Genomic DNA, 27,556 nt, shown 5'->3' with positions numbered 1-27,556 from the left:
TATGTATGAGTTTGAGGTGCATTTGAAACTAGGTTGTCCTCCCATGACCTTGTTGAACAGGGCTGGCACTTTATCTGAATATTTCTAGTTTCTGTGTTTAGTACTGTAATTTATTTTTCTCCTTCCTGATTCCTGCTTCAAACTGTCGTGCCTCATTCATGACGGTCTCCAGAGTCAGAAGAAATACTAAGGGCATTTCACATTGGCAAATGAACTATAATCAGCATTATTAATGTGGAAAATGGGTAAATCAGACGACATTTACCTAAGTAATGCATGTAATCCATTTCTGTATTCCTCCTTGAAGGCTGTTTCATAACTTTACGAAGTCTTCCAGTACTCCAAAGCAATGTCTTTCAGGATACAACTCAGGAGATGACTAAACCTCTGTCCGTCACTGAATCTTCTTGCTGGTAGAGTCCATCCTCACAGAGTCATTCTGCAAACAGCATGTCTGAGTGATCTTCTTCATAGTCAGGAGAAAAGTACTGATCTGCTCTTCCTCTAGGTGTTAGGTTAAAGAGGCATTTTGTAAAAAAAGAAGCCTTGCTGGCCCCATGAAATGATCTTAAGTGCAGGCAGCACTGGCCATGCTGGACCACAGTGGTAGTCACCAAGGAAAAGGCAACATCCTGCCCCAACGGTGGTCCTGCTTGTAGCTCTTGAGGAAGTAGAGGTATCTATCAATGCACAAGATAGCGCTACACAGAAACGAGATTCAATGAGATTAATCCAGTCCTCAGCTTGCACCAAGTTTACGATACGCTTTCATCTCCGGTAGAAGTTGTGATGAGCAAGTTGCCATGACTGGGCAGCAGAATAGAGCAAAGGCTTATTTTTCCAGCTGGCAATCTCTGTTCTGCTCCCCTTTTTTAAAATAAAAGGATATTAGATTGTGTGCTGTGAAAATTATTGACAAATTATTTTAAAATGAAAATTGTTTTTATAATTGTATCCTTTGCTTAATAGTTCCTCTAGAAAACCAATGATAATTCATTGAAGTTTGACAACCCAGATAGTTTAGGTATGTCAGTATGTCAGCTGGTGCATCAAGTGGAGAAGTCTATTCGGCCGAGAGGAAAAAGATTCCTAGAAGAGCAGCATGACTTGAACTGGTTTATGAATATTAGGCAGAAGATCTCCAGAGGAGGATCATGACTTGGATTAGTCTCTGAGTATTAGGCAGTGCTCCAGAGGAAGCTTCCGGACAGTGTCAAGGTTACCCCATGAGTTTCAAGAGCACCAAGGGTCTAGAGCGAGCTGGTAGCTCCGCAGTGATGCCTACCTTTACGTAAGGCACACACAAAAGCACGAGGAAACTGCATTCACTGTTTAGAGTGATTAGTTAATAAGCAATAAATTATCATTAATTATAGCACAGTTTAAAGGAATTTATTTTCTACCCACCACTGAATTCTAGCTATTACCTTTCTGTTGGCATTTAACTTCATATACCCAGGTGGCTATATTTAAAGAGCTTTCCTTAATTATCAGGAATCCATTTATTAGCATTTGCACGTTTTCTTTACCAAAAATTGAATACAAGCTGGGTCTGATGTCAATTGAATGTTAGCTCTACATTTGTCTCATGGATCTGGTTATGCACTGAGTTCTTGCATTGCATATTATGCCCCAGGAAAAGTCAGTTTCATACCTAAATGCCTGTAACTAAAACAATGATTCATTCTCACAGTTTTGAAATAAACGTGTAAATGATTCACATAAATTTAACCTTATGTATGTTTAGAAATTTCACCTAATGATATGCATGAATTATTGCATTCTCATAAGTTATAATAACTTTTTAGATAACCTTACTGAAAACAGAGTCTGAATTAGAAGGTAGATAATTTTTAACATGCTATACTTTGATGCTAAAGGTTCAAAAAAGCCACAGAGCTCATTTGCAGAATCTTTAGGCAACTGATATGAATAACAATTTCTGTGTTCTCCCTTGTTTCACCTGCAGTGTAACCTTAATTGAATAAAAGGTAGCCACTATATGTATGGCATCTATTTTTGCTTCTTGAAGCTTCTCAACTTCAAAATAGTCTGTGGGGAAACATCTGGTATCTGCTATCTAGGAATCTTCATTCTCTGATATATTGCATTTATAGGTCCCTGAAGCCATAAGAAAATGCCAGCGAGCTGGAATTACAGTCCGCATGGTCACTGGAGACAATATCAACACAGCCCGTGCCATTGCCATAAAATGTGGAATCATTCACCCAGGAGAAGACTTTCTCTGCCTTGAAGGGAAAGAGTTTAACAGAAGGATTCGAAATGAGAAGGGAGAGGTAATTCATATTCTAAAGTTATAGATATTATAAAAAATAGACTGAACACTGGAATGTTGTTTACTTTGCACTGACATGTATACCTAATGTCAATAAAGACTACCCAGAGAGACTGGCACTTCTCCCTAGCAGTAACCTTTTGTAATCTGAAATGCCAGTGAAAATCTAGACATTGCACTTGTCAGGCATTAGCAAAAAAACTAGTCATACATGAAAGTTGCTTGTGTAGAGCTATTATCAGTTTAGCACCAGCTGCATTCGGCAGTTTTCTGAACCACAGCATCGGTCTGTATGTAATCAAATCTAAGCATATTCAGAATAGTTTTGTTGGCAAAGAGGGGTAAGAGCTCTGTAGTACCATAGTACTGCATCTCCTAAAAAATGCAATTGGTAGAAAGAAACAACTACTCAGTTCTTTTATCTAATTCGTGCACTTCTATATCCACTCAGTATAATGACGTGCATAATTTAATCTATTGTTCAAGAAATTTTTAGCTTCTTTTATAGAGCCAGCATATAGGGTATTAAAGCCAACTTTTTGCAAAGTGCTATGTCTTTGAATTCATCACTAATGGACATAGTCATTTGATCCTTGCAACTGAGAGCCCATATCAACATGAATATTTGCTATACTGGTTTTGCTCTTATCACTAAGGGTTATACAAGCAAAATGCTGCTGTTACTGGCAACAAAATGAGGGCAAGAGGATTCATATGTGGAATTTAGTAGGGCAGCATCTAATTAAACCCTTACTGGTAAACGTGTTTCATCAGCATTGAAGAGCTTCTCTATCTTGCATCCAAAGTCAGGTTTTTGAGTGGAATTATCTATAAAGGCAGTAAGAAAAGCTGTTTGGATACTATGGCACATCTGCCAACACTAGCCAACAATTGATTTTGGTTAGTAGAAAACTGGTGGGTTTTTTTGAACTTGCCTTCTGTTTCAGTATTCATTGCTACTGCCGTAATTAGTTATGAGCTTTCAGAGAAAAGCTCCATATCTGAGTAGTGAAGTGAATCATCTGCCACATGGACACAAATATATTTGCATTTTCCTTATCAGAAACTAAAAATTTTTACTGTTATCCTCAGATTGAGCAAGAACGGATTGACAAAATCTGGCCAAAGCTTCGTGTGCTTGCTCGCTCGTCTCCCACTGACAAACACACTTTGGTGAAAGGTAAGCAGAACCTTCATGCGAGCGTGCATAAAACAGCATTAAGCTTACCAAAGTATGCTTATCTTTGCTGCGTTTTGAACTGTTAAAACAGTATCTGATCGGTTGTTTTTAATGATGTATCAGTGTCATGTATGTTAACTCAAGCAACTTTTTTTTGGCAGCCAAGTTCCTTGTAATCTCTTATTTTCCCCATGACTACGTCCTGGAGTAGAATGAGGCTCTCAATGGGAAGGGAAAACGTGTATTTGCTGTGCAGGGGAAAACGCTAATGAGAATTGACTTGCTCTTCATGCAAAACAGAAAGAGGATGAGTTTTCTCATCTTTGCATATGCCTATTCATGAAAAAAACAAGAACAAACTCATTTAGAGTAAATCACCATTGCCAAGTTTTTGTGCATCTGTTGTCAAACAATAAATAACTGTGAATTAGCATTCTAAGGCAAAAACTTTTCATGTCACAAAAGCAACCTTCTGAGTTTACATGACTAGGTGTCCCTTTAGCATTAATTGCAAGGAGATAGGTATTTTAAGACGATTCCATTTTCCAATGGGTTTCTCTAATTCTGCAGTTGCGTTGCCTTCCTTTAAATTTCTGGATCTAATTTTAGAATCTGGTTTTGTCCTATAAAAACTGCACTGTACAAAGCATGTTTTCTTACCATGCCATCTGCAGAGGCAATCCTCCTGTAAAAGAGGAATATGTTTGCAGTGTTCATTATAGAGCCACATTCAAATCTGTAACCCACACTTGTTGTTGGCTTGATAATGTATTCTGTTGACCTTGAAGGTCACACTTAAAACTCAGTTTATTAAACTACAAAATTTATTATCAGGGATAGCATCTTTTCTGGCCATAAAAAGATGTTTTCAGAAAGTTCACATTAATTCAGATTTAGGTAAATCAGATTAAGTAGAATTAATAATTCAGATTATATAAATCCCCTGGGTGTACTCATTTGAATCATGCAAGATCATGCTCCTTTTCAGAGGGTTTTTCCCTTTTCCCTTAAAAGAAATCAATAAATAGCTGAAGAGAAATAGAGAACAAATGATTGATAAAATTTACAGCTTGTGAATTTTGAAAATCCAAAAATAATTTACTGCTACCAAATGCCTTATGTAACTAATGCTATTAAAGTTTTAGAATTGCAACAAGTTCAATGGCAGAACAACTAAGTATCTAATGAAGTTCAAGAGTGAGTCTGTGGAAATAATGAAATTTTTTGGTTTCTAATACTCTATAAAGGCCATTAAAAGTTACAAGAAACTATTTAAACGTTCACTAGTTTTGGCCCTGTTGTTAAAATGCTATATGTTTCTCAGACACTTGAGGGATCTAGAGGATTTTCTTCTCTTTGATGTGCTCTATTTGCTCTAGGGCAAAAACACACATCACAAAGTAAACTTTTTTTATATTTAATTTTTCATGGCATACAGCTGCTGGAGGGATTTTTTTTTTTCTCTTTTGCATAGAACAATCCCACCCAGCAAAAGGATCCTTCTTATTTTGCATTTTTGTTTTCAGCAATGTTAAGAGACTAGAGAAAGGCACTATTCAGCATTTCAGGTTGGGTAGATAGTGTTCTCTCAAACATTTATGGTTTTGAAATAGATGTAGTTTTAGAACAATGTCAAATTGATTTACCATCATAAAGTGTTTCAGTAAAACTCAAATGTTTCACTTAAGTATCTCTAATCTAACTGAAAAAATGATTTCTTATCTTTAGGAAATCCACTGCAATTATTTCATAGCGTTTTACCTTAATTTGACATACAGCTTTAAAAGCCACTTAAACTGATGTGTTATTGTAGTGATATTGCTGATATATTTCATAGTTCTTAAAAACACTACATAACACTTATTTAAAACATGATCACTTTATCAATTGAGAACATAAACTAAATATTCGTTTTATTAGAGAAACTAGATTGGAATGATTACTTCATTAAAAATGAATATTCTTTTCTGTTGTGTGGCTGTTTTACCAAAAAGGACAAAGGGAACATTATCTTCTAGTAAAGATGGGCGTATTTAATATTGACCCTTATTACTAAGCATTTGAAATGTAATGGCATGGGGTGGTATTGTACTTCATTAGCATCTACTTTCGCCTTGTCGAGGATAAATATGTGTAAACATGTGTAGTTATACAGGATTAACTATCCTGCATCATTAACACCTGAACTGATGAAGATTTCATCTTCAACTGTTTTACTGTAGCCAAGTTTTCCCCATTCATTTCTCCTCTCAACCAATTTCTTACTGATATGACACTGAAAGTGTCTGTTCTAGTTACAATAAAGTGGTATTTATTATGCACTAAAAGGAACATGAGACTTCACTTGATGCTTGTGATCTGAGTGATGGCTATAGAGAATTTCCATGTAAAAGAAATGCAAGAGACTTTGTTCATTAATAGTCTTTACACTTATATTTGGAATGGTTTTAATATTTATTTCATGTGAGGTGGAGATGTAAGATGTGTTTCCCCTCTAGTTGTGCATGTGATGCTGGTATCTTTTACAACAGGCTTGTGCAGCTAGTGCCCCTCTTTAAAACAACTATGCATAGCCGTTTAAAGAAAAAAGTAAAAGGACCTCTACTCTTAACAAAGTTGCCCTTCTCTGGAAAAAGTGATGCCTTGCAGAAGCTGCACTGCTATTCCCCTAATTCTAGATGTATTTCTGGATGTATTTCTAGCTGTTGACCAAAATTATTTTTAGCAGAGAAAATTTGTTGCCAGATACCTTAAGATGAGGGCACAGAGCAGTGAAATAACAAAGGCTATTTGTTCTGGGAAGAGGCTTTGCTGCAGTTCAGGAATTCCCTTGCTGTACCTTGCAGACTTGTTTTATTATAATATTGTATGGAAGCATTCAACCGGAGTCAAGTGTACTTTGAAGAATTGTCCTGGCACTTAGACATGATTAACTAATACCAAATTTTCATTTTAGTTGTTGAGAAGGAATGGAAAGGCCAATGAATGGCAAAGAACAGGGCATTATCTTCACGGGCAGTCTGTCAGGTCATAGTCTTATTCAAAGCTTCACTGATTGCTGAAGCAGTTCTTCTCTGTAGCTCAGGACTGTGAAGGGACAGCGTTTCCTAACAGAAAGATATCAAAGAAACAAAAGGAACCAAAACCAGAAAAGGAAACGGGGAGTTTGAGAACGGGAAATTGCTGGAAAGACGACAACCATACAGCAATGTGAAGAAGTGAGGAGGAAGAGGGGGAGGAATAGTTATGGTGAATCATCTGAATCCTAAATTATACTGTTCCATTTTAGAAATGAGGCCAACAAAGAAATGCAAGTTCCTGAAAGATCTTCTCTCTTCCTGTGAATAGCACTTAAGTCCATCTGTCCCATGTACTTGACCTATTTCTGATAGCACCATCAGTGTTTGCCTAGCTGGAGATGGGCGGCTGGGCTGCGGCTGGAACGAGAGAATTTCATCTCTGCCTTTCCATGGCTGTCGATTACACAACTTTGTGCTCTGAAGGGTGTTTTTGCTTATCACAGCTGCCCAGTTTGCTGTGATAGAAAAAGATGACAACTAAACCTTGTAAAAGACTGCTAAAGCTTATAAATGACTCAGGAGCAGCCAGCAATTGGCTGATGCACAGCAGTGGGGTAACATGCTCACTGGCACGAGGCTGCTGTACCTCCCCGTTAGGAGGTCATTTGCTTGAGCCCCCTGATCTTTCTCTGGGCTCTGTTCCCACTTGGGATCCAACTGAAAGAGGTTCAATGCAAGCATGAAGTACAGGAAGAGGGACTGATTTTTCAAACCTCCTGCTCTTTAATTCTCTGGAGCTGTTAATAGCATTATGCATCACAGTTTTAAGTTATTTCTACAGAAGCTTACAGTATTAATTTAACACCACTGAGTGAATTAATATCAAGAAGGGAAGACAAATATAAGTACTTTAAATGGGAGTGCAGCGGATGTTCCTGCTTGTTCAGTAATAGCAAAAAACTATGAAGCTCTAAATATTGAAGACATTATCAGAATAATATGCAATTTATGAGCAGTCATGCTCCCACAATGGGAAGTCGTCTTTTTTTTTCTTTCTGATTTTCCTAACACTGAAAAAAACACAAATTTGCAGGCTCTGTACTGCTTTGCAATCTTTGGGTCCCTGGTAAACCTGAACTTTGCTAAGTTCAGGTTTACTCTCTAATTTGCAATTTTCTATTCCTACATAGTTATCTGATATGAGAGTTACTTTTTCCAAAGCAGAAAGCAAGCTTTTTAGACTGAATAAGGTAATTGTTTTTTAGAAGATTCAACTTCATGGAAAAAAAAGAAAATTGTTGGGCAGAAGAATGGCAAAATTCCTGTTCCAAAGTTGCTAATAACGAGAGCTGTTCTGTCTTGGACAAAAACAGTGTGTTCCTACATGCAGCTGCCGAGCGGACTGACATGGGAAACAAATATGGAGAACAGTTTCCATCTAACTGAAACACCGAGCTTCTTCTGTGACCTTAGATATGCTATTTATGCATTATTTTCCCCATCTCCATAGGTAGAAAATACTTTGTTTTGGGCTAGTTGGATAAAATTTGATTGTATGAAGTGTATTAATTCTGAGAAAGAACTAGAAATTATTATGATTGTTGTATTAAAATGTGTGTAAACTCCAGAATTTAAAGGATCTTTGTAATCCTTGTTTGGCAGGATTGGACATGCTTCTATTAAAATGCTAATTTGGCTTCAGCTAAATAAAATTCATCAATACCATTTGTTACTTTAGATTAAACTGGTTCCTGGAAGACACTCCAGTGGAGCAGATACTACAGTTAAGACACGTTAGGAAAGTTTTGAGCATTATCTGAAGTCTTCAACAAAATATTTATGTTGATGTTTAATCAGAGTTGCACTGAAATGGGTCATCTTGGACACAAAATTTACATAGTAGAAATCTTCAAGAACATCATGAGATGCTCTCATTACTTCTGAAGTCTATGCAAGTTTTGTTGATGTTTTAATGTTGCAGGATCAAATCTTTCCATAGGAATTCCACTAATGATGTCTAGTAGCATACGTTAGTGATGACACTGCTTATTTTCCTTATGAATGAACTCTATTAATGCCCATAGAACTTATGCTGGCTATATTACACAGACCCTGCTGCTTTTTATAAGGAAGGCTTATGTTACTGATTATTTTATATGTATGTATGTATGTATACAGATACATATATAAATTTTTTGCAGGTATTATTGACAGCACACAGGTGGAACAGAGGCAGGTTGTAGCTGTGACTGGTGATGGGACCAATGATGGACCAGCACTTAAAAAAGCTGATGTTGGCTTTGCAATGGTATAGTCTTAAGCACATTTCTTGATGTTTGTGTCACTAGAAACTTGTCATATCATGTTTGCCACAATGGAGCTTTTTCATCGATTAAATGTTGAGAGAGTTATTTACTTATTATTTGATTAGTGAGGCAATAATTTGGAGGAGGATGGATTATGTTGCTTCAGAATCCTTTACAGTGACAACCACTGAGGTCTTAGATATTTTTCAATATTTTAGCTAAGGTAATTTCTGAATACATGTGTAATTTTACACCAGTTTAGAAAAGTGAACTCAGTGTTCATTACAGTTGAGTACTGTTTTGCTTTGGTAAAATCTGTCACTGTATGTATAGATGTTAACTTCTCAACAGATTTTAGCTCTGAAGACGTATTAATAATCTGTAATGTATATTGAGATATGCAATTCTGTTTTGCGTTAGCAGTGTTCTGTTAATGTGTACTAATAAACAAGATAGCAACAATAGCTTAAGCAGCTATGCAGTAGTCAGTAAACTGATAATGTACCAGTTGATCTCATCATATAAGTTCCACTGCTTTCCATCACCTCCTTATCCTTTTTCAAAATAGTCTCAATTTACCAATTACCTAGCAAATATACAATGCAAAATATACTCAGCAGTCACTGTTTCTGTGCTGGGGAGTCTCTGTGTAACAGTAGTCTCTGAATGAGCAGACAGAAGTCTGTGCTCTGATTGTCTTTGTATTTTCCAGTAGGCAATTTTATTCACAAATACTTTTTTTCCAGGGTATTGCTGGTACAGATGTTGCAAAGGAAGCCTCAGATATTATCCTAACAGATGACAACTTCAGTAGCATTGTGAAAGCTGTAATGTGGGGCCGTAACGTCTATGACAGTATCTCCAAATTCCTGCAGTTCCAGCTCACTGTGAACATTGTGGCTGTGATTGTGGCTTTCACTGGAGCATGCATTACCCAGGTAAGGTTAACCTCAAGCAAATCCTCCCAGGCTACCTTTTCAGTGAAGCAGGTTTACATTTCTTACTTTGTAAGCAAAAAGCATGTTTTCTGAAGTCCTTCTGAAAATAGTGTATTTAAAATGAAGCCAATAAATAGGAAATACCTCCTGACAAAAGGGAGTGTCCTAATGCTTTTGTATCCTGGAAGGTAAACTGCATATAGGGCTTACTAATTTGGGTGCTGTCTCTGTACAACTCCCTGGCTTTAATTAAGTATTTTGGTCATGGTAGAGCCTGGGCTGAAAGGACAGAAAATGTCAGGTTGTGCGAGAAAGAAGAAGTTACGTGTCTTTGACTTTTCCCTTCATGATTAAATGCATCTTTCTGAATGGTTTATGGAACAAGATTGTTATTTTTAAGATGAAAGGGCTGACAACAAAAGTAACCTTAATAGGGAAGTTTTTAGAGTGATGATAAAACAACTATTATGTTGCTTTAAGGTAAGTGCTTTTAATTTTAGGGCAAATAGCAAAATGATCAAATGGGACATACAACTGGACTTCAATCTCTTTCTCTCCTTCCAGATTAATCTCTGTTGCAATCCTGGTGAGCATGTAATGTATGTCTTTTGCAGAAGCTTACATGAAAACAAACTACAATTGTTTCTGTCATATTACTACATTTTGATTAATAAAATTAAGTTCTCTCTGGTTCATCAAGGAAACAGGGTGCACTTGGTGAAGCATGAGCTTTTTGTCCTTCACTAGAAAACAGCAAAACATGCTATTTTTAGTACTATCACCTGCCAACCCTAAAATAATGTGTATTTCAGGAAAAGCCTCAGGTGCAGCAGGAAAGGTGCTGTTACAAAACTCCTCTTTTGGCTGCAGTGCACGCTGTGGGAAAGCTGATGCTTGCGCATGCTGTGCATTGTACAGATGTAGGTAAATTCCATCCCATGCCCACCTGAGCAAAACAATGAATAAGTCATTAGCTGTGCTCCAGGGTAAACTTACATTGTAATCATGGAATTGCTACTTGAAACCAGAAACCCAGGTACCTTTACAACCATGACGTCAAATTTCTCCCAAGTCTTGACTGACATTTAGAGGCCGCATCTGTGCTGAGCGTGAAATCTGTCAGGCCGGAGCTTCAGCGAGCACCCTTGCAAGAGTTGAGCAAACACAGCTGCCATCATCTAGCTCCTCTGCGCTAAGCAAGCATGAGGCGAGAGAAAGACTATTTTAAAGCAATTCTTAGTGGTTGTAATATGCATGTTCATGCAGCATGTTCCCTTTCCTAATTCTGGACCTTCCTTCATTTTTATTTGAATCATTCCATTTTCTTCTGAAAGGGTTTGGATCAGGCACAATGTGTGTGTACTTCTCCAGTGGGCTGTAAGAAAGCTCAAGACCGAGCCATCTCGAGTTCACCGTTACTGTTTATAGATTTTTATTGTGTATACCTCCTAGGATTTCTGCGTTTCTACCCAAACAGCATCTTATGCAATTACTTAGCATTGAAACCACAACTAAAATTAGAACTCCAGAGAGCAGCAGCTGATTTTCATTGTAGTCTTGTTTACTCTCAGCTGCCTGAGTGCTGATATATCTCAAGTTCTCCTTTCTGTCTCATTCAACAAGGATCTTGCCTTAAGAATGAACATTATTATGTTAGTCTTTGACTTAAAGTTTTTAGCCAGTGAAAGGGCATTATATTTGTTTGGCTTATAAACTGTACTAAAAATTTCACTTGGGAATATACTGTATGCTCTGGTTGCTATAAAAATAACACTAGTACAAAATGTATGAATGCCCTGAAAAATCTGGGGTGCAGCAGGCTGAGTACACACAATTAAGATATAATAGTCTGCAAAACTCTCCACAGATTTATAATAGTACTTTTGACTGAAACACTAAAGTACTTAATGAACAAATGGAGCTAAAATCCGGTTTCCAAAAAGCAACACAGCTTTCTGTGACCTTGAAAATGAATATAAAGATGATCTGCACTTGACTTTTACTTTGCTTTTTTTACACAGTCAATTTGGATTTTTTGACACAGAGAACATAATTTTATTCTACAGTTACTGTTTAGGTTAATGTTGTAATAGATTACCCTTTCTGTGATATTTTATTGTAACTAGAAAATGATGACCTCTAATTAGGTTGTAGCATTTCTTTCATGTTGCCTAATGTCAGTGCTCTCAAAACATTTGTCCTGGAATTCAGAACTTGCATACTGTGATGTTTTGAACATAAAATATTATTTTTATTTTATTATTCCATTTTTGGTGTTTCTTCTCTTTAGGCTTGAAGATATACAGACAAGAAAATATTGTTTTCGGTATTTTTTCTAATATGGACTGTAACTAAATAGACTTAATTTCATTCAGTCTTGATCCTGCAGTTACATCTGTGTATGCCTAAATAGGTGTATACAGTCATATCTCTACAAAAGTTCTAGTGAAATCAGTGCAGTTCTATATTAATTCAAGTGTCCCTAACTTTTATTTATCTACCTGATGCCTAATTCAGCAAGGTGCTGCTAGCAAAAAAATTATCCACCACATTTCTATTATGTCCTGGTTTGCCAGTGCAATCTCTGCTATGTGTGTAGAGTGTATATGATGCTACATCTACTTTAATATTATGTAGCAATTATAAAACTCTGGCAGTGGATCATTAAAGAATCTAGTATAGAGAAGGCCAAACAGGAGCACTGCAGACTTTTTTATTTTTTTGGCTATTCTGTGGCATGGGTCATAAAATGAAGTCATATTCAAAGTGACATAGGAATTAGAGAATTAGTCCTGTGTATTAATGATCTTGGGGAGACTGCACCCAAAACTAAGCTGTCACTTTCAGAAATCTTGCTTACATTGGTTCCCTTTTTCTTCTGCTTTTGGCAACTCAATATACAAGCCAAAAATTCTTATTTTTTGACTGATAATGAGCTTCTGCATTGTGGCTTATATGAAGCATCAAAGAAGATGCTTTTCAGCAGCCTGTGACTGCCCAGGTGCTCTTAATTGTGCAGCCATCACACTCACACATCAAGGCCATTAGTTCTGTTTGTCTCATGTTTGTGCAGCTTGTGTGACACACTGTAGCTGAACTGTACTAATTAACCTTGCCTTTGAAATAATCTAATAAATTTACCGTTCTATATTGTCCAGTGCATGCCTTTAAAATGGTGAGGATGTGGTGATCTTGGCCAGTTGGACATTAATTTTCGTTTCTCTTTAGCAAGCATTACTTCAGGTTAAATCAACAGATTTCTTTTTGCAGTACATGAAGGAAGTACAGATTTTTTTTTTTATTCTGACTTCATTCATTGGATAACATGTAGTTGCAGAGTCCTTGATTCATTTTGTATGGGTTCTTTTCCGGAGTTCTGCCTACAATTATAATGAATTTTATGAGTCAGTGTTCCTCATCTTCAAGTATCCTATGGAAATCCAGACATCCCTCACAAGACCAGAAAGTTCACCCTGTTTCCTTTCCCCAGCATATACACAGTGCCAAGAAAATACTGCGTCACTGTATTTGCAGCTGTTAAAAAAAATACTAGGATATTATAAAACATACAGTTCAGGCAAATGGAAGCAGCTCGATATGAGAACTATAAAGCTAGCAGATTTATTTCTGTGCCAAATTTAAAATCTCTATCTCCAGCTGTTGAAGCAATATAGCTATACAAAATGCTGCAGTAGAGTAAGAAAAAACAAATCCCATTTTTAAACATTTTATCTTCGAATTATTATTCTTGTATTTAGAAAAATGCTTAATGTTTTGGCACGCATGAGGAACTTAAAACAGTGACTCTGCAGAGAATTATGTTTGGAAAAATAAATGTTAATTAAAAACACTCTTAACAGCAAGCTACTGCATGAATCACTTATTGTTTCCACAGAACCTGCTCAGAAAATGAGGATGATGTATTCCCTTCCATGTGTAAGGCAGTTATTTACATGGTTAGAAGTTACATGAAGTTATTGAAGTAGTTCCATGGTTACAACTTCTTACTGTAGAAACTGTATTTGACATATCCTGAAAAAACAGCACTAGCAAATTTGAAAAAGCCGTGCTTTAAAATTGAAGTACTTATTGTTCAGCTGTGTTTCTTGAAGACTAAGAGGTTTGGAAGCGGAATCGATGATGCTGGTCAGTTTGTAGACAGTATGATTTAGCAGCAGCTAAGTGAGGACTGAAATTTTTTTGTGTAAATTTACATGAAGTAGACTTACTAGAAGTGCTTATTTCTGTGAATCTCTGTGTGTGTTCCTTGACAAATGGGAGTAAAGAGGTAAGAGTAGAAATACCTATATATTCCGTTACAGCTTGTCAACTAAATCAAAATTAACAAGCTCTAAAATTTTTGAGGCTCTGTATGTCACAAAGGATTTGTAGTTTATTTCCAGCCTTCGGTGATTTGTACTTTTACGTGTTTCCAAGATGAAGTGTAATATCACTTGATTTAAGGGACATTTTCCTTTTACCTTTAGGCCAATGCTAACCTACTCCAAGGTCAAATGGAAAAGAATTTGACAAATAAGTCAAAGTTGGGTGGTTTGCAGTTTGAACAGCTTTTGTTCGTCCAGAAGTGAATGAAGTGCTACTCAGTGGCCAACCTGGAGTGAAAAAGAGCACTGAATTTGCATCACTGAATTTGAAAGTGACTAAACTCTGTAATGGAAGGCTAAGCTCCTTAGCCTGTATTTTCCTCAGTTTCTAAACTAATCAGAAATCAGATAGAGTTGCAGTGGAAATTTCATTTGACTGCCTGCACAGACTAATGTGTATTTAATGCTTTGGCTTTAGCTTAGAATGAGCTTTCACAGTTGACTGAGCAGTGTAGCAGTGCCAATAATAGATAATTATTAGAGGCACCATAGCCACCCAAGGTGATTGGCAGTGTGAAATGGTGAGAACATGCTGTTGCCAAAAACTGCCAATTACAGTTGTGTGATTTAGAGACTGAGAGAATTTACAGATTTAGAGACTATCATAATCGGACCTCTCATTATGTTAGGAATACGCTAGGCTCTGTTAGATACTTAAATTGATACACAGCAGACAAATTTATTTTCTTGACATGGAAGCACACAAAGCCACAAATTCAGCTTCTAGAATATCTCAAAAGTACAGAATGTTTCTGAAACCTTACTAACCAGGCAGGTAAAACAAGGCAATTCTCCAATAGAAAACTTGCTTTCCTTATCTCTCTATGTTGATCCAGTTTTCTGAGTCCTGTCAACAAATTGCTTTCAGTGCAAGCGCCCCTCTTGTTTGACTCATCAGTATTAATAATAACTAATGAGATCTCAAATTTGTGACCAAGTTGTGATCGTTTATGGTTTAGTTTTTCAGCCATCTCTAAAAATATGTACATTTCCTTTTTTGCAACTTCATATCAAATAGGTGAACTAAACTCTCAAAATAAGCCTATGCAATATGATCCATGACCAGGAGGTCCAGGATCTATTGAGGCCTAACCATCCTCTCTTCCCTGGTGCATGCAACCTGTAAGGCTTAAAAATAGCAGGCTACTTTTTACATTCCCTTTGCATAAGAAAAGAATGACCTTTTTAAAATCAAAGACATCAAAATATCTGTGAACCTAAGTTTAAAAAAAAAATCTGAAAAAAAAAAAAGGCAAAGCACCCTTATCTCAAGGGAAATCCACCAGATACTGAACGACTTACCCTTGTTCTCTAGACTTTCTTTGGATACTGAATGGATACTTGCCCTCATTACTTGCAATTACATTAAAAATGCAGTTTTTCATTTTGGTCTTGATTTGGCTTGTATACTGGCTCATATACTTACTTGCCTCACTAGAGCATCATGATAAAATACAATGCATAAAGAGTGCTCTGAACATCAAATTTCATATGGTGGAAATTGTTAATTCCAATTTTAAGAACTTGTGAATTATGAAAAGAAATGCTACTAAGTCCTTGAAAGGATGTACTACAGTTGCCCCAAAGAATTATGGACAGAGATCATTAGCCAAACCCTTCTACTAGTAGACAGTCGCCAGCATTTTCTCTTGAAATATGTGTTTTGCTCATTTCGTTTTGTTCTAAACATCCAAACATCTAATGTCCATTGTAACATATGACCACAGAATGTTTCCTTCTTGAATTAAGTGACGAAAGAGCTCCGTCTAGTGGTTGGCAATCTGGTTCAGATAGAAATAATCCTGACAAGTAGTAAAGATTCTTTTTCTTAATCTAGTGAACATTTTTTGTTCCACAGTTTCAAATATGTTATCCTATTTTAATGAGTGAAACAGTGCTTCTTACACAGTTAGTAAAATTTTTCTTCCAGGTGAATTATGTAGTTATCCAAATCACTCTATCTGGTGATCTATTTGAGAATTCTAGCAAGACGCACAAAATAACACAGCATATTATAAAATGAACTATAACATGGTTAATCTTACGTTTTGTAAGATTTGTGCGGTTGTAAATATTCCTGATTGAAAAATAATGCCGTGAAATAATTTTCTTTTGCCCAGAGTGCGTGGCATTTTGTATTTCTTGGGTATTTCTTGCATAAGGAACACAAGACGGATTGTACTGGAACTGAGCAAAGGTCCATGTATTTCAGTATCCCGTCTTCTGCAGTGCATGGAGTTGCACAGTGGGATGCAAAGACAATAAATGCAAAAAAAAACAAACGATGTTTATCTTTCCAGGATATAGGTAATCTTCTAATATGTCTCCACAGGACTCTCCTCTAAAAGCTGTACAGATGTTGTGGGTCAATCTAATTATGGACACCTTTGCCTCGCTCGCTTTGGCCACCGAGCCCCCGACAGAAGCCCTGCTGCTACGAAAGCCATACGGCCGAAATAAACCCCTTATATCACGCACCATGATGAAGAACATTCTGGGCCATGCTGTTTATCAGCTTACTCTTATATTCACACTTCTTTTTGTTGGTAAGAAATTTTGTTAGGATTATTGCTTAGTTCAGAAGCAGCCTGGTCTCGAAGCCTGGCACACCGAATTCATTAAATGTAGCTGCTTAATGCACTTATTAAGTCTATTGTAGTTGAACAGCTAGCAAGACTGAGCTATACGGTGGGAACATTAAGGGAAATTTAACAGAGCTAATGGAAGATCAGTGGAAAGAAAAGGGGACAATTTACTCATTTCATATGTTCTTTGTGCTGTGAAGGGTCCACTCTGCATTTTTCTTGCATCCTATACAGAATGTAGGCTTGGGTTTCCACAATGTTTCTAAGGACATAACATAAAAGGTTATATTTTGACCAGAGTATTTAGTACTCCTTCTGTATTGATATTACAAAAATTAAAATCCATTTTACCACTTCCTGGAGATGCTCTAATCAGGGAACACAGTCTATAATCTATCAAGTATAATATGGAAATATAGGTAAGTAATCAATGCTACATGATACAAATAAGATTCATTTTCTGATATATAATAATTAGCATTAAATGAAAACAAGCATCCAGTATCTCACTAAGGCCTTACTAACAACAGATGCTTTGTATATGTTGTATCTGGTAGAGGGGAGGGAAGGATGTTTCTATTGTACGGAAGAGTAGGGGATTGCTGCTGTTTCACAATGAGAGAATTCACTTAAACAGCTGATAATTTTATCAACCAGATGCTGTTTTCTTGACATTGCTTTTGCTGTTAAACTGCATGTATTTTATTTCAGTTTTTTTTTCACCTCTATACAGATTTCCATATAAGATGTAAATGCCAATTTGTAGTTGTAGAAATCTTAGGTTTTTGATCTCATCTGTGAAAGTCTTTTTCTGCATCTTAGTAGGAGCTTATTTAGGATGCTCAAAGGAAGTGATGGCCTCTCTATGCTGCAGAGAGACTTGCCAAGTTTGGGAGAGAGATGATCTCTGATACCATGTTAAGACTGCAGTGTATTTTGAGAAGAATTTTTGAGTCTAGTAAAATTGTCACTTTTAGCTCCTATAAAACAAGCACAGAAGCTCTGACAATTCATGTAGTTATGACTTGTGGAGCAAAAAAAATGTTCTGAACTTTATGGGAAGTTTTAATGGCTTCTCATGAGTGCTAAGATATAGAATCCTTTATGCTGGGCCCCGGTGAAAAGAAAATGAGGTCTTTTCTTTCATTCCAATTGCTTCTGTATGTCTCTGGAAACCCCATGTAGTACTTGGAAGGTCACAGCCCACCCAATTTCCTGATAGTCCTAGGAAATAAAGTCTTTTCCCTTCTAAACTTTAAGGGACTTAACTGCATCTTCTGGAGACAGAAAACATTAAAATGCTTTTCCTCATTATCAATTATGTGACTCAGGTAAATTCTTGGCGCTAAGAAGACAACTCTGTTTTCTTTTTCCCGGTGACCTCTAAGCAGTTGGGTGATATTCTGAACTCAGTTTTTCAATAATTAAATTCCAAGTTCAAAAAAAAGAAGATTCTATTTTGATCAATACTTCATCCTTTGTCATATGTTTCTGTAGAGACTAATACATCAAGTTCACGTTTCCTGTCCTATTATTTCTACAATGTGGCAATAAATATTTTACCTACATGTTTGAACACTGACCTTTGGTACCTTTGGGACATCAGAGACTCAGAAGCCATTGCCTCCTTCTGTCAAACTGTAGAGTAAATAATCTCAACCCTGGATGCAGATCTAGGCCTAGCAAACCTAAAGCTCATTATTTCTGTAAGGACGTGGAATATGCTTAGAAATAAAACCCAGATGTGGCCTTAGCCACTATTGTTGCATGACAGCACCATGTTCTGCTTTACTAATTAAGTGATTCACTGCAATGATAAGTGAGGTAGAGGTGTTCTCAGCGAACAAAGTACCATTTGGGTATTTTTGTGTGTTTGCGTTTGTCTACTGATTACAAACACAAGTAATTTTGTGTGTGTGTATATATACAAAATTATTACATCTATTTGCTTTCTTTCATTCTTTCCTTTATTGTTTGCGTGCATGGGAGTGTTTCCAATACCTTCCTAGTATATATAATTTGTATAATGTATAATAGTTTACAGATGTATTGAAAATCTGCTTTCTAAATACCTAACTTTTGTGGCTTCACATTGTGTTAATAATATATTAATGATATCAAAAGACTATAAACCAGTTCAAGAGCAAATGTGAACATTTTTTTTCAGAAATTGATATTATAATATTGTGAGATAACTGAAAATGTTTTTTTCCCTAATTTTTTACTTGCTTTCTTACGTACTTTCATATGTATAGAGGAATACTCTATTTAAGACAGTGCCTGTTTTAGTAACTGGGTGTTACCTGTAAACTTTGTAAGAAAATTAGTCCATCTAGTACAAGTATGTTTTCACATTTTACCACACTTTAACAATTAGTCATCATGAACTGTATTATATACCCTTTTTGTTGGTCAGCTCAAAATTGACAGTGATTCATGACAATGTGCTTTCAAAGCAAACAAACTGGATGATGAAAACCAAATCTAAAACAAGGAACATCTGTGTTTTTATCATTAACATACTTGAATGATTAACAAGAATTCTAATATACTGGAATAGTTGATGGGTAAAAAAAACTATTGAAGAATGATTGCTTTTGACTTGTACAAAATCAGGTCAAAAGGTCTCTTGGTATAGCACAAAAAATGACTCTTTAGCATAGTTACTAAAAATACTACTTAAAACTAATCAAGCAAATAGATAAAAGACATCCTTTGAGAAGCTATACTTAGGAACTCGAGATGCCTGCTGCTCACTACAGTTTCAAGTTTGGTCTGTATTAAAGTAAGCACGGAAAGAAAGCTGGTAAAGCAGAGCAAAGGGGAGGCAGTTAGTACGACAAACGAGGGTAATATAAATCTGATTAATTTACTGTTGTGGAAATCTTTACTTTTGTCTTCTATCTAGGTGAGAAAATGTTTAAGATTGACAGTGGGAGGAATGCACCACTTCACTCTCCTCCTTCAGAGCACTACACCATTATCTTCAACACCTTTGTCATGATGCAGCTTTTCAATGAAATCAACGCACGCAAAATCCATGGTGAAAGAAATGTCTTCGATGGCATCTTCAGAAATCCTATTTTTTGTACTATTGTACTGGGTACATTTGCTATTCAGGTAATCATTTGTAATCTACCCTATACTTAGTACTACTCAGCAATACCTTTCAGAAGTCCACTGCAGTCCTCACAATTGCTGAAAGTTGAACTATCTCTAAGGTGACATTATTGACCAGTTCTGGAATCAGACACTTCGCATGGAAGGAGAAAGATTTAGTTATCTGAACCTACATCACAGTGGTTCAAAACCAGAAAATGGAATCACTTAAAATACGTGTGGGAGAAAGGATCCCAGGGAAGTCCTTTAGAAGTTGACAGCAGTGATTGTTCCAGGACAAACGGGTTCGCTAACAGGAACCGCAGTGCCTCTAGGAGATCGTCTCTGAATTTTGTTACCGTGCAAAGTGCTTCAGATTTTTTTTTTTTTTTCAGTTCTAGACATAACAGTATTCAGCTATCTGGCTGAAAGAAAAGTGCCATGCAGCTGCTTCATAATTCTGAATCAGCTGCTGATTTTACCCGCTTCTGCTACCCCTGCTCCCCTAGTAGTTGAAGTAATAATTTCAGTTCATAGTCCAAATTGCAGTCCAGGTTTGCAGTCTGTCAATGAAGCAAAAAGGAAATTTTAGGGAAAGATTACTTAGTCCGTGACTCCTGCTTGTTTTAAGCCAATTTTCTTGAGATAAGGAAAGGTCATTCTATTAATTTTTACACTGTATTACATTGTAGAAGTGCAACTTTGCATAATGTTGCTTGCTGAAGCATCTCAGAATGGTATTTACTGTTTTGGCTACTTGGCATAGTACCTGGTTGTGTAAGCCAAGCCTTTTATTCCAAAGAAGTGTGATTACCTATGGGAATTTGGTATACGTAGATGGATGTGTAAGTTTATGGAAGTGTCAAGGACCAAGTACTGTCATATTTTTTATTTAATGTCTAAAACTTGTTTAGATCACTGTCTCTTTACTACACTTTCCATGAAGTACAGACCAACTGGCTTCAGTATTTCATCTCTTGAGCCCAGTAACTCCAGTTAACCATCCAGTCCCAACTGGGGACTCAAGCACCCAAGAAGGAAAAGCTATCAGCAAAGTGGTTACATTGCAAAAGCAAAAGAAGAACCTTATTACACTATGGGCTTAATAAGGATCAGAAAATGCTTCTGCAAGAGTTTCAGCAGCTTGATAAGTAAAAGGATAGTTAATACTCCTCTCCTCAAACAAACATTATCTTTCATTTTTCAACCCCTTTTCTATTTACAGAAAAAAAAATGCAATAGAGGAAGATGGCTTAAAATTTATCTCATCTAGCATCTGTAAATCTCCCAGTCTGGTTCAGTATCTTTCCTCTAATCATTCTTAACATCATATTCACAGGTTTTTGTTTGGTTCCCTTTTTTTTTTTTTTTTTTTTACCATCTCAAATCATGTTTCTACTTCTTACCCATAGCCTTCCACCCTCTGTCATCCTTCTTGCATTTGTACTTCACAAAAAATCTATGCTCATAGCTTGTGCTTGTTTACTCATAGAGGCAGACAACCATTTTATGTATTAGTGCCATTTCATGTTCTAGACCAGCTAATTATTTTTAACCTTCATTCTGCAGTCTTTAAGTATTTAAACCACTGGCCTGTGATTTCAGGTTTTGCAGCAGCACTACTAGTAAAAAATAACAATAAAATTTTATTTGCAGTTAGCAAAACTAACTCACTCTAACTAGGCTAAAAACAATGTCTGTTATCCTTACTTCAAGGTACAGGTAAGTGCTTCTGCTGTATGTTTTTCCATCCTCCAACAGGACTAAATTTTGCCAAGCTATTCATTATAGGAAAGATAACAGAAGTGTGCAGTGGACATTCCAAAATAAACTATGTCAAGCTCAGTAAATCCCTTACCTGAGCGAGGATGCTCAAAAGCTGGGAAAGTATCTTTCGGAAGTCTTGCTTGTTTTCTTCCTGGGCATTTATATGGGACTGCTGTTAAGACAGGAGGCTAATGGGGCCACAGAATGAACTAGTATGGCTATTTTGTACATAAAATGAATTGATACTCAATTTTGACCTCTAATTCACAGTGCCTAAGCACTTGTTGTATTTTCAGTGACTGAACTTCTGTGGCTTTTAGGCTCCCAAAAAGTACTTTTGGTAGACCTGCCTATTTGCTTAACGTGTCTTAGTACCACTTACTATCAACTGACATAATTGGAATGTAAGACTGTATTCTGGCTTTCAGTAATATTTACATTCAATCTTCTAAACAGTATATGCTTAATAACATGTTTGACTGTTCCATGGGCAAAGTAGGTTGGAATCAATCAGGCAGAGCTGTAATGTGTAGAAAGAGAAAGTAAATCTCAGGTAAAGTATCACTGTAAGATTTTTATTTTTACCTCCACATAGTATTTACCCTCTTCATCTCTGTTTTTTGTTGTAGATAGTAATTGTCCAGTTTGGAGGAAAACCATTTAGTTGTTCCCCCCTGCAGCTTGACCAGTGGATGTGGTGTGTATTTATTGGATTAGGAGAACTTGTATGGGGTCAGGTAAGCATTATTCAGGAACATGCATATTTCTTCTGTTTTTATGAAACGATCAAAGATTTGATTTTTCAGTCATATGTGAATAATGTTTCTAATTCTACTATATTGTTATTTTCGTAGTTCTGTGAGTATTTCAACAACAGATAGCAGTAAAGATAATATATCCTATTGTTCTTTTTCATTTTTGTTAATTTTTGTATTTTTTTTTCTCTAAGCAGGACATGCTAACACCAAGGTCGTTCTGATTAGGCTTTTATGTTAAAATGAGGTTTGATTCATAGCCTAGTCTTCTAATCAATGACACACACACAAACATGTATCTGCTTAGGGCAAATGCACTATAATCTCTGCAACAGAGAGCCCAATATAACAAGTGTATGTTCTGCCACAGTTAATTTTTGAAATTGAAAATAAGTTCTTTCTCTAAGTCCACCCCCACTCATTTTCTTGCTGAATCTGCCAGTTTTCTCAATTCAGGATAGCCTTGTTATTGAAATATGACCAAGTAATATTGTGATCCCCTGTGCATTTAATGTACACCTGTGTGTATATTAAATATTGATTCTAATCTCCCATCCATTGTTTTATGCCAAGGATGGAAGAAAAATACTTCCATCCCAGAATAGACATAAAAAGGTGACACCCAGGTGTCATTTGTAAATTCTGCTAAAAACTTTGTTGCCATTAGCAAATATAAAACTAAATATAGATGAAAAAGTAAGTAATTATATCAAAATAAAGTCCTGCAATTAGTTAGCTGGAAGAATACAGCTGTGACTTCAAGTATTGTTAAAACACTTCACTATCCTTCAATGTCCAAATACATATTATAACAAAAATGCTGATTTTTCCTCTGTAAATGCATTTTACTGGTTTTAAATTGATACTGCCTGACACAGTAAAACAAATATTAAGTAACAGTTTGCTTCTCTCTGGCAAACATACATACGGATGAACTAGTTTGCCACTATGAAGAGACAGGCACGGACCACTCCCAGCAACCCATATTGTCCTAGAGGACTGCACCTGAGATGCCGGAGCAGGGCCCCAACTTGACACAGTATCTCCCCACTGACACGCAATGTCCTGTGGGCTGGCTGGACGAGGGCCCGGGCTCATGTGTTCAGCACAGTCTGCAGTGCAGTCAATGTGCTGAGGCCTTTCACCTGCTCTGGCCTGGAGGGGAACGAACCTGCTCTCTGTGGAGGCCTGTCACTGCCCCTCAGAACCCTTTCCTGCCCAGGGCTCCAGCCCAGACCTACTCCAGAGCAGATCCCTGTGCTGCCTGTGCCCACCAGGACACTGCGGAGAACCTGCCGGCTGTCTACATTGGGAAGCTGTGGAGGAGCCCACTGATCTTACAGGCCTTAGCATCCTTAGTGTCTATAAGTACCTCAAGGGAGGCAGTGAGGAGGATGGTGCTGGCCTCTTTTCACTGGTGGCCACTGACGGAACAGGCGAGAAATTTCAACTGCAACTGGAATATTGAGATGATTCCGAAGAATTGTATATAATGAATAACTACTAGATATTGAAGCCTTTTTTTTTTTTTTTTTTCTTCCTATACTGTGGGGAAGAAAAAGAAAATAGGAAATCTTTTTGGACAACTAGGCTACAGCTTTTTGGTGTTTTTTGTTTGGTTGGTTGCTTTTTTTTTTGAGCTGTAATCCATATAATGACAACTGCTATGTACACCTTGCTGAAAACTACCACTATTAAATTCTATTAATGTAGTTATTACCCCAGGAGAGGATTTGAGTTATGTCACTTGCTGGGGGAAACCTGGTCAGTTTGACAGCTAACTTCTGAAGTCTGCTAGGTCCTGCTAGGTCTGTTATATTTTCTAAATTATTCATCACTTTTGAAAAAACGTAGTCTTAATTTGGTAGTTTATGGGGAGTAACATTTAGTTCTTTAATCTACAACCAGTCTATAGAATCTGCCATTACCCGGGTAGGTGTATGCACATACGGAAAAACAAAACAAAACAAAACACCTGAAATTCCTAAGAAAAGAATCAGGGCAGAATCTGTCAGCCTGGCTGAAAGAGGTCCCAATAAGAGGTATGTGCCATTATACGGAATCACTATCAAATCTGGTATTGCTTGTTTCTATACATTGTCTTGCAAGCATATCATCCAGATCAGCTTCATAAAATACTATAAAAACAATTTTGGACTGTTTCTGTAGATATATTAATTTTTTTGAAAGCTGGAAAGCTGAAGCAGTTCCAGCAGATATTTTGGTGACTAGCACTTACCTGTTTTCTTCCTGTTCTGTCTTGCTGACATCACATTAATCTCATTAATTTTCCAAGTTCATGTCATGTTTTAAAACAGAAAAGTGAGCTTTTAAAACCAATTTTCAGGAGTGTAGAAATTGGAAGAATTCTTCTTTTTTTTTTAATTAAAAATTCCTGTATAGTCCATCTGCCTAGCTGGCGTGGTGCTTTGATCTTCGGATTTTTAGGATTTGCTTAATTTCCAATTTGCTGTGGATTATATGGGCTGAACAACGTCACATGCCAGAGGACTGCAAAAATGAACAGCAAGGCTTAGGGTTTCATGTGAAAGAAGATGGCCCCGGAAGGTGGATCTCAAAGAAATTATTATCACAAACTTGACAATTAACTTCATCCAGCAGATAGCAATCTTTCCTCAGTTTTGAATGTCCCATGGTAGTAATTTCTTCCTGTTTCAGCTGGCCTCATTTTTCATGCACTTAGGCTTCAGAGATGTGATGACTTGACTTCTGAAATGAGAATAAAGAAAACTACAGCATGCTTATGCTAAGTGCATCTAAGAGTTAACTTTGTAAATTTTTTTTTTCAAACATTCATGCTGTTTAGCTTTCCAGGTAACATGTCGGCTTTAAATAGCCAAATGCTTGCATTTTTATTCAAGCTGATGAAATCAGAACAAGGAGAAAATGACTGCCCAAAACTTACTGAAATGTGTTTAAAATAATTGTGTTATAACACAGTCTAGTTACAGTACTGGCAATTTTTAAAGATTATTGGTCATCTCCTATATTACTTCCAAATAATTAGTTTTAGTGGCCGAAAAGAATAAAGAACTGAGTTACCCAAAATATATCAATAGTAAGGTCAAACATAAAACATGTTTATGACAAACATAAAAATAGCCCAACAAGGGCCGTTCAAACCTCTACCGCTAGATGCCTCATCTATGTTAAATGCGACAAAGAGGATTCTGATAGGCATATCAAGCCTATTTTAGCTTAGTTTTTAGTTTAGATTTAGTTTAGTTTCTTTTAAATACTTATATCCACAAGCCAACATTCCACCGTTAGTTTTTGAGGAAGGATGACGTTTCTTTCCAGATTGAAACTAGCTCCACAGCTGTGTATTATCAAAGTGGTTTAATAATGCAAGTAATGCTGACTATTTACATAGCAAGAACTCTGTAAAGTGCCTTGAGATAAACAGAGTTGCCTAAATATAAAGCACTGTTATGAATACGCTTATCTTAGCCTTCCAGAGAGATTACAAGTCTCGCTAAGGTATCAGGGCTTTTTTGTAATTAGCAGATTATTATACTCTAGTTATTGAATGATGCTTATGTTTTCAGCCTTTTTTATAATATAATTTTCAGGTCATTGCAACTATCCCAACAAGTAGGCTAAAGTTTTTAAAGGAGGCAGGGCGGCTCACTGAAAAAGAGGAGGTCCCGGAAGAAGAGCTTAATGAAGACGTTGAAGAGATTGATCATGCAGAGAGAGAACTTCGACGTGGACAAATTCTCTGGTTCAGAGGGCTCAACAGAATCCAAACCCAGGTATGCTAAGAGTAAAGGCCCACAGGGTCTGGAAAAAATAAACCTTAATCTAGGCAATATAATGTCACAAGGTCTATATTTGGGAAATACAGTACTTGTTAATTGTTCTACTGTTTTCCCATGAGCAGCCTATGATACAATAAAGTGAGTTAAGTTAGGAAAAAAAGTATGCCTATTTTTCATGTGAGAGAATGTGAAAATGTTATAAAATGGAAATATGCCAAAAAGGGAGTACTTTGCACATCATTGTGAATGGACAGCCATTTTTCTCCTTGGTTGGGGGCACAGTTGCTGAAGGGTGTCACTTGGGAAATGTTAACTGTCACAGTGACTAGCAAAAGGTTTTGAATAGCTTAGACTTCTGGGATATACCTTAAGTGTAAAAGACCATTTGATTTAAAAAGTCTTTTCTGTTCAATGTCCATCGTACATATATCATGATTGTAAGGTATTCATTGTCTTTCTTACAAGGTCATGAAAGGCCTAAGCATCCATTAGCTACTGAAATGTATTCGTTGGCTGATATGAATCAATGTCATTTTTGAAGAACAACGAAAGGATTAGATGACTGATGTATGTGAATGGAATCACTGTGCTAAGTTTGATAGGTGTTAGGTTATTCAGTAAAATCTGTCCCGCAGTGTTAAAGATGAACTATTTTGAACTATTTTTGCCCTTTCTGCTTGCAGTGAAGTAGCATGTTTTATAGCATGTTAGTCTTTATGTTAAGCATTTGTGCCAACTTACAGAAGACAGCAGTTTTAAAAGACAGATACATACTCCTCTGGTATCAGATGGTTCTGTGAATGATGCTTACAAGTAAAAGAATGATTAAAAAACTCTTCCTTTTTTTAGAGAATCCTTTAAAAACATTTTTATCTTAGAAGATTTTGTGTTTGAGATTTTTGGCTTAATTCGAAATATGTATCACTTTCTCCCCTTTTTCATCATATGTTTTTTTCTAGAAAAAGACATTTTCTGGAGGTACACATGTCCTTTCATATAAAAAGGGGGGTAAAACAGCAAAAACTAGGGCTCTCTAGTGCACCACAGCACAAGAAAGAAGGAAGAAGGGTGTAAACTACTGTTAGAGATAGTAAGGCTTGGGTATGTTCCCAAGGTTCTGAGGTAAGTAATTAAATACAGATTTTCAGCTTTGGGGTTTCATGTTTGGAATCCATAGAGTCAGGAGCACTCATCAGCAGAGAAAATTCAAAATATCACAGTTCTCACCATAAAGGTGACAAGCAGGAGCCCAGGTAGTGGTTATCAGTACGGAGAGATGATGCCTAAATGTACATTCTTTTCTTCCTCGTGGCTGTAGGAGGAGTATTGTCTGTTGGCATTTCTGTCAGGATGTCTTTCTGGTTGTGGTGAGTGTTAAAAAAAAAAAAAAAAAAAAAAACCAAAAAACTACAAGAACAAACAAGCAAATTACAGCCTTTCAAT

The 27,556-nt window shown here is 36.6% G+C and overlaps 1 protein-coding gene across 9 annotated transcripts in view; it reads left to right on the top strand.

Moving 5' to 3' along the window:
* ATP2B2 (ATPase plasma membrane Ca2+ transporting 2) overlaps window positions 1-27,556 on the top strand; it is a 198,821-nt gene that overhangs the window by 154,177 nt on the left and 17,088 nt on the right. For all 9 annotated transcript variants that reach the window (XM_088522895.1, XM_088522894.1, XM_088522901.1 and 6 more), the window contains 8 exons: window positions 2,118-2,297; window positions 3,389-3,476; window positions 8,698-8,804; window positions 9,549-9,740; window positions 16,458-16,671; window positions 19,619-19,830; window positions 22,206-22,313; window positions 25,925-26,107. In XM_088522895.1, the coding sequence (XP_088379021.1) occupies window positions 2,118-2,297; window positions 3,389-3,476; window positions 8,698-8,804; window positions 9,549-9,740; window positions 16,458-16,671; window positions 19,619-19,830; window positions 22,206-22,313; window positions 25,925-26,107 (1,284 nt within the window). The remainder of the gene's footprint in view (window positions 1-2,117; window positions 2,298-3,388; window positions 3,477-8,697; window positions 8,805-9,548; window positions 9,741-16,457; window positions 16,672-19,618; window positions 19,831-22,205; window positions 22,314-25,924; window positions 26,108-27,556) is intronic.

This window comes from Tinamus guttatus, unplaced genomic scaffold (genome assembly GCF_059628265.1).
Source record: "Tinamus guttatus ecotype Peru unplaced genomic scaffold, ASM5962826v1 Tinamus_guttatus_pri_ptg000169l, whole genome shotgun sequence".
Classification (NCBI taxonomy): Eukaryota; Metazoa; Chordata; class Aves; order Tinamiformes; family Tinamidae; genus Tinamus; species Tinamus guttatus.
Note: the sequence above shows the minus strand (reverse complement) of the source record. Positions and strands in the feature narration are given on the sequence as shown.